This window comes from Nematostella vectensis, chromosome 3, assembly GCF_932526225.1.
Source record: "Nematostella vectensis chromosome 3, jaNemVect1.1, whole genome shotgun sequence".
NCBI classification, from domain to species: Eukaryota; Metazoa; Cnidaria; class Anthozoa; order Actiniaria; family Edwardsiidae; genus Nematostella; species Nematostella vectensis.
In genome coordinates this window covers 13321435-13329523 of record NC_064036.1, presented here as the reverse complement: position 1 = coordinate 13329523, position 8089 = coordinate 13321435, and the positions used below count along the sequence as shown (strand labels likewise).

At 39.9% G+C, this 8089-nt stretch overlaps 1 protein-coding gene across 1 annotated transcript; it reads left to right on the top strand.

Annotated features, from left to right (window-relative positions):
- The first annotated feature begins 2435 nt into the window (after positions 1-2435).
- LOC5518716 (radial spoke head 14 homolog) lies at positions 2436-7881 on the top strand. The gene is made up of 10 exons (XM_048725507.1): positions 2436-2605; positions 2753-2858; positions 3277-3363; positions 3453-3514; positions 4318-4467; positions 4764-4912; positions 5058-5174; positions 6093-6204; positions 6547-6609; positions 7651-7881. The coding sequence occupies exons 1-10, from the start codon at positions 2513-2515 to the stop codon at positions 7735-7737; spliced, it is 1026 nt and encodes a 341-aa protein (XP_048581464.1). The 5' UTR covers positions 2436-2512; the 3' UTR covers positions 7738-7881.
- The last annotated feature ends 208 nt before the right edge of the window (positions 7882-8089 follow it).

The following is an 8089-nucleotide window of genomic DNA, read 5'->3' as shown; positions in this document are numbered from 1 at the left end:
CTTCAATATTCCTTTCAAAAAATTAATTTACCGAATTCGTTTAGAGGGTTTAGGTTTAATAACAATTTTTTTTCTCATCATGATCTAGTTCGCCTTTTGAGGGTCCCCGTTTTTTATGAAAGCGCATAGGATTCTAAATCATTGATTTATTTACTTTGTTTAACGTCTGACCATCTATAAGTGATAACGGGCGTTTTTAATTTTATTTTGGTTTTCTCAATATAATTTCAAAGAAATGATAAGTTATACAGATAACGTTTATCTCCTACACCGATTCGAGATGGACAGCGGCTGAATCTATGCTAAGGCTAAAACAAGAAGTATAATTTTAAGCAATTTACCAAAATGCCTTTATCGTAGATATCATGCATGCAGTACTTTGTCGGTAATTATTCATTTGTTGCATCTGAAAACTGCAAATATTTTGCTCAACTCTTTGCGCATCGTTCTTCTAATCTTTTCAAGGCGCCAGCAATAAATTATCGGATTCGCGGACGAACCGGCTAGAACGAATATAACAGAGAATTTCTTTAGCTGAACAATAAACGGCTCGTCCAGACCATAAAGATACAACACACCAACGACAACGAATGGCGCCCATCTTATGAAAAACACAGAGGTTACGACTAAAAATAACGCCACTGTTTTGCGCGCTTTTAAGATGCTACTCATAATCACATGAGGGCCGCACTGTACGGCGAACTCTTGCGCATGAATCTCAGTTAAATGTCTCCGAATAATTCGATAAATTTTCCTATAAAAGAAAACCATAGCAGATGAACAGATGAATAGAATAGACCCAAATATGACGGCAAAAACTCGTAGATTTTTCAGCATCGATGCAGGCATGACCATGGTTAATATCACCATCGGCCAGAAACTCGCAAAGAGTAGAAGTACTCGTTGTTTTGTAACTAAATCGTTGTATCTGAGATGAAAGTACAAAGCTAGAAAGCGTTCAATCGCCACGGCTGTAAGCGTGAGAAGAGAGACGCCACTGAAGACGATAGCTGTCATGAGGCCCGCCTTGAGGGTATAACACGACGTGTGATACATTCTCTCGTACTTGGCAATCAGGTACGCTGCTACTAACACCGGCTGCGAAACAGCCCCAGTCATAAGGTCTGAGAAGGCGAGGCACCCGAGGAGTATATAGGAGGGGTGTTGGAGCTCAGACGACCGCAGGATAGCGAGAAGAAGAAGCGAGTTTTCCATGGTGGCCGTGATGGTGACAAGTATACTCATCTGGAGAATCAGTTTGTCTGTGATATCTTGTGCATTGTCGGCATCACCTTTGTACATCTCTAAACCGAAACAGCCCGAAACACCACCATAAGACTTGTTACCAAACATACTGAAAAGACTGCGAGCTTCGGGCCGCCGGACCTGTGAAAAGGCAAAATGTATGGAGTGCTGAGTTTTATAAGTTAAAGCCAATACTTTTATCCAGCGCGCCAGCTGTATATACAATAGGCTTATCTATTTTTATTGCACTGTAAATTTAATTTATTTTTTGTTTTTCTTTGAACTCCAACATGCCGTAAAAAATAATTTAAGTTGGTTCATCAGGGCTCATCCGACGCGAGATGTGAACGATACGCGTGCCTAATATTAAGAATGCGACCATAAGCAACCCCTAAGAGTATTTATGGCCGCTTGTGTGGAAGAAACGACCACACCCTAAAGTAAAGGCAGGATGGTGTTGTGAAGTAAGGTATTGTAGGTCATATATTAACTTAATTAATGTTATTGTCAATAATTCATACAATGCAATACAATACAATACAATAATCTTGATTTTATTTTATTGCCAATGCTCTGAAGATAATATACGTGGGAAGATGTACTGTACACATCCCAATACTATCCTATAAATATGCGTGCTATATAAATATTACAAATCTGACATTTGCAGTAGTCGTTATCGAAGTTATTTTTGTTGGAGTATTTTAAAAGGACTCTAAACTGAATATTCAAGACTCCTAACTGCCAGTTTTTGGTGTATAGCTTTTTTTTTTCAAATAAGCAAACTCCTTAACAAACTCCTTTACACTTGTAACGGGCTAGTCTTAAACATGCTCCTCCCATTGGACTGGTTTTCAAAATCCCGTGCAACAAAATGTAATCGTTTAGGTGTAATAGTCAAGCCAGAAGGGAACAAAGACGTTATAGTGTATTATTACTTAATAGCCTTAAACGTACTCATACTTTCCATTTAAAAAAATATCGTCAATATTGTTTCCCTTTCACTCGTTAACTTTGCAATAAAACTGTAATCCGCGGTCAGTTCATTTTTATCGCCTTTTAAATCACGAAGAGAAAGTGCAGTATAGACAAGAGTGCAGAGTTATGGACATTTTTTTAAACGTCACCTGCTTTTGTGTGGGATCCCTGTGTATAATTTTTAGAGACCTGGTACTACTTCGTTGCCAAGGGAACGCAAAATAACGCCGCCATTTGTTCTCTGAGAAAAGTTAGACCATTTTATATTTCCGTCTCAAACGTTCAAAGTATGGCTACTACGCTAATCTCCGTCAAGCTTCCACCAGATATCGACCCAACTAAGGCTAGACTAGCTTATGGGGATAGAGCCTTGCCAAAATTGGTAAGATTAAAGCCAACTGCATGGTATTTCGATTGTTATTGCCTTATCTTGTGTGATCAAGCCTATCTTTTTTTTCCCTGAAATTCTTCTTGATAAATAAAAAGACGAACATAGACGAGTCTGTGTTGTGTTTGTTGCCATCGTTAGAACCGGGAGTTAAACAGTGACGATCTCTTAACAAGACAGAAAGCGTTGATGTCTCTTTGTGATGCAATGCATAACCCTGAGTACATTTGCGAGGGAATACGAGTAGGTAGGTCTCTATTTGGTCGATAACGAAGAGTGTATCATAATAATTTAAATTTGCGAGGGAATACGAGTAGGTAGGTCTCTATTTGGTCGATAACGAAGAGTGTATCATAATAATTTAAATTTGCGAGGGAATACGAGTATATAGGTCTCTATTTGGTCGATAACGAAGAGTGTATCATAATAATTTAAATTTGCGAGGGAATACGAGTGAATTGTGAAATTTGTTCATACGATTTATTGGTAGATCTAGAATCTAAAAGAGAAGGGTTTACGAATAAGAGAACATATGAAAAGGGATTTGCAGAGGTTTCTATTGTTCTCGAGCAACCACCAAGTGTTTGTTTTTTGTATTCGTATATACAAGCTTGCTTTATGTCTTTATTGTTGTTTTCGTGTAACTAAAATAATATGTTTGGCAGGGATTGCTGCAAGTTTAAAATCTTTACTAAAAGACGCCGATGCAACTGTGAGACACAAGACTACAGAGGTTCTTTTCATTATAGCAGGTAATTTTGTGCATGTTTTATATGATTTATTTCTGTATATAGTTTAGACATAAGTAAAGATTGTATAACCATATGATTTATATTTTCAGGGCATGCTGTTGGGAGAGATGCCTTCTTAGAACACAGCATCATCCTCCCTCTTTCTGAGCTGGTGAGAAACATTATTTATCTCTGGGTTTTATTTTTAAATTGCGTACAGCAATGCACGTTGAGTTTTAAATCAGCATAAGATTGAAAAGGTTTGTTAAATGCCTCTGTGAAACAGAGTAGTTGCGTTGACTTTCCAGCGTTGGCCTTTTGTCGGAGCAAAAGCAACACGAAGGGTCACAGGTAGCCCAGTCTAACGGCAAGTATAGATTTATTACAGAGTTTGTATGAGTGACAGAGTTTGTATGAGCGAACAAATCTCGTTGAATTAAATATGCTGATTTGAAAATAAAACAGAAACGTGATGTTGCTGCTACTTGAACCCGCCATATTTGTCATTCTAAGCTGTTTTAGCCGCTGTGAATTTTTCCTGTCCTTTTCATATAAAATAGACAAGGTTGCAAACTCCGACAACCGCCAAATTCCAAAGTGAATAAATAAGATATACAGTGCCAAGGATGTCCATTGCGTTTATAGATAGAAATGATTGCAAAAAATGACAGAAAAATAAACAAACAAATGAATAAATAGATAAATGAAAGATAGACAGATTTTATTTCGGCATTTTCTATAAGTTGGGGTGGTAATTAGGTTTGGAGGGACATCGGTAAAGACTCAGAGATACAAGGCAAGGTCAAACTGATGCGAAGCACCCTACCCCGGCTGGTAGAATTTCTTAAATGTATGTATAACAAATTGTGAAAGTTATATCTTCCAAGTGCATAGAAAGCTGTATAATGCCTTGATCAAAAAGTTTTTAAGTCTTGTCAATCTGAAAATTGATGCCAAAAATATTTCCTGTTTAAGTTTAATGACCAAGTATACCAAGCACGGCGAAATGCACACCAAGCAATAGAGATGTGCTCTCACACAAGTCCAGGTACTGATGGTGTCGTGGAGGCAAATCTTCTGCCAATACTTGTTGGCAAACTACTAGAAGAGCAGGATGAAATAAAGGTATATTTTATATAATAAATATGACCCTGATATAGTATTATCTTCTAAAGTATATCAAAAGGGAATACTCTAGCTAATCAAAGTCTCACAGTCAATCTATGTAGCTGTTGATAGGTACAGAAGAGCATAGACTATTTTCCAAGTGTCCTGTTATAGTCCTAGGGCTTATTATCTCTGGTTATATTTGTGTTTTTAGGAGCTTACCTTATCTTGTCCAATTGTCTGCTGTTATTGTCATATCAGGAGCTTTTTTTGTTTATATAATCTGAAGGGCTTGTATTGTTCTGCCATGTTAGGAACTGATTCTTGACACCCTTCACTACTGTATGAGAGTTGAGACAAAGCAAGTACTTGACAGTAATGGTATGGAAGCCTTCACCAAACTCCTGGATCACATGGACCCCTCAACACGATGCAAAGCAGCCAGGGACATCATGGACTTAAGGTAGTTAGCGACCCTCACTCAACAACAACTGTTAATGGCCCTCATATGTAAATTTGTAAACCTGTTACAACTCTAATACTTAATGTTGGTGATATTTACATGTTATTTGCTACATGATTTTAACTAAAACTATCGTTTGTTGTAGTTTCCCCCTGGAGGGCAAGGATAGGGCTGTTGATGTGGGTGCTGTTCCGCCTCTTGTATCATTGCTCCGGGATAATTCAGCTGAGGTGCGGGCACAAGCTGCTGGTGCTATTATGACGTGAGTTGTTCTACATATTTGTGTCACCAACATCACTAACACTAACACCATAATAATCACTTCCATTACCAACATGATGAACACTGATCGGTTCCATAGGGGTTGGTGAGTGCACACACACTAGTACCCCCTCACCACCGTGCTGGACCCCCGTGCTTAGGCACCACCTAGCATGACGAGTCCAGAACGGCTGTGAGGCAGACAACCACACCACCTATTTTGCGCCATCATGACTTCAATCAACATCATCATGACGCCAATCAGCATCATTACCACTACTTCTTGACAAGACAGAGACAACAGAACAGCCAGACAATAGTTCCAAGTAGTTGGCTTTTGGCTGTTTTGTTGTCCCTGTCTCCAAAATAATTTCCACTGCAGCCCTTTTACAATTACCATGAATTCCCTATACCCTAGCAGCTAGATCATCATTTAAGTCACCGTAGCCACCACCATCACCACCAATATCACACAACCACCACCGTCATCATCATCATCATCACCACCACCATCAGCAGAATCACACAACCAACATCATCACTACCACCACCATCATCACTAGCACCATCATCATCACTACCACCATCATCATCACCATCATCATCACCACCATCAGCATCACACAACCACCACCATTATCATCATTGCCACCACCATTTATTATCATAACCACTGTCACCACCATCATCACTACCACCATCATCATCACTACCACCATCATCATCACCACCACCATCATCATCACCACCATCAGCATCATCAGCATCACACAACCACCACCATTATCATCATTGCCACCACCATTTATTATCATAACCACTGTCACCACTACACTATCAGTGTTATCAAGTTTCCCATGACTGCTAAATTATCGTCATTCAAACTATAAAAACGCTCACCAGATATTATCAATTTTAGTATTACGATTACTACCAAAGGCAAATATGCCGCCATAGAAGCAGAGGCAATCCCAAACCTTGTCAGTCAACTGTCAGATCCTGTTAGTGATGTGCGACTAAACTCTCTAAAGGTATGCTTAAACAAGGAATAAACAAACTCAAAGGAAAAAGCATACATGTAACTCTTGTAAATCACACTTCAGCCCAGTTTCCCATGTCATTTATTTGGTCACAATATAGGCAAGCCATCTGGTGTATATGTCGCAGACAAGCCATTTGGGGTGTGTCGTCTATGACCAAATATACTTGACCATTTGAACACGTGCATAACTGGGCTAAAGTGTTTTTTACTTCCGTTTATAGTCATGGCTTCTGACGTGATAGCTTTGATTCAGTCTCACGTATATGTCTTATGTTTTCGCCTATGTTTTATGTGATGGTTTTATTTTTATGTCTTTTGGTATTTTTGTAAGGCGATAACGACTCTCGCAGAGGCCCCTATTGGTAGGACGACTCTTTTAAAATCAGTCAAAGAGGTAATGAAAACCTTATTAAAGCCGCATTGTCACAAGTTTACTTCCGGAGACCCGTCGGAAACCTCAACCGTCAAATGACAAAAGAATCTATTAGAATCCGCGCTATAAAACGGGCCATCCGCTCTAAATTACCAGTCAAATCCTTGAAGAAACTTCCACAAGACAAACTGCTTTTAAAATTTTGAAATATTTTCCGCAGTTTCCGTTAAAAATCATCAGAGATTGTTACGTAATCGACCGGGAGTAAACTGGTGACAATGCGGCTTTAAATAAGAGTGCGATTTTAGCATAGGAGCAAAGGGAACTCAGGAGCCATTCAAAAGCCTATGTATCAAAAAGATAATTCTAGGGTTCTCCAGGGTCTGCGAGATTTATCTCATGCAAGCAAGAAATATAATTTGTTGGACATTATCTCAAAATTAGCTTTAATGTTCCAGGCCCGTACGCAGGATGTTTCTTGGGGAGGTGCGAAATCCGAAAAGTGGACCTAATTTTTCTGTGTGTGGGGGGGGAGGGGGGGAGAGGGACAAAAAGGCATGCCTTTGCAGTATCTCCAAAGGCGGTTCTCGATACCCCCTGTACCCCCACCCCCCCCCCCCCCCCCCCCCCCCTGGGTACGGGCCTTGTTGAACGACGCGCTTTTCGTGTTTACTGAGATCGCGTCGGTCAAATTACGAGGCATACAGACCCGGCTTTTGCCGAAACGTGCCCAGAGTTTCATTATCAGAATCTCGCCACACAAATTCCGTTCCTCCTGCCCTTGTGCACGCGCATCCAGGCAAGTTTACCATGGCGCCCACTGGAAAATCAAACAAAAATATTAAACAACATTTGGGGTTTTGTAGAAAACTATGCCCGTATTCAACATTTTTCAGGGAGTGTTGTGACTAATACCCTAGTATAAAGTACGTAAGCGCGGGTATCCTGTGGTGAGAAATATCATTCTTCTACCAGTCTACCTGTCCCTCGAAACAGGTCACACAGGAAACCCAAACATCACTATCGGCTAGGTGGCACTGATTGTTGAACTGTCATTTTCAGGTAGAAAAGCTTGTCCATGATCACGACAGTCCGGCCGTGAGGAAGGCGGCGCAGATAGCTGTCAAAGTCATCACATGGAAGCCATAGCAACCGCCGCCCAGAATGCATCGCTGGCGCTCATGTCGCTTATTTTTCACCATAGGGCAGATTAACCACGCGCTCGCTCGTTGATTGCTGTACATAGATCCGTGTTACGATTTGTAAATAAACTTATTGTGCATTATTCTTAAACCCCTTCAAAGCTATATATATATATATATATATTATATATATGCCTTCTCCCAAAAATGTGACAGACAAAGCGTGCAGAAATCCAAATCTTTAAAAGAACAAACGGACACTCATGAAAACCTTTATGAGTTTTCACTGATTGTTCAAAAAAAATTCTAAACCCGCGCACAATCACAGAAACATGCATTATTTTTTCCGCACTACTTGG

Bases quoted from the DNA above. Each gene is read 5' to 3' on its own strand.
- LOC5518716 (XM_048725507.1), top strand. From the start codon at position 2,513: ATGGCTACTACGCTAATCTCCGTCAAGCTTCCACCAGATATCGACCCA. The intron at 2,859-3,276 runs GTAGGTCTCTAT...TATGTTTGGCAG, and splicing joins TTGCGAGGGAATACGAGTAG to GGATTGCTGCAAGTTTAAAA. The intron at 4,468-4,763 runs GTATATTTTATA...CTGCCATGTTAG, and splicing joins AAGAGCAGGATGAAATAAAG to GAACTGATTCTTGACACCCT.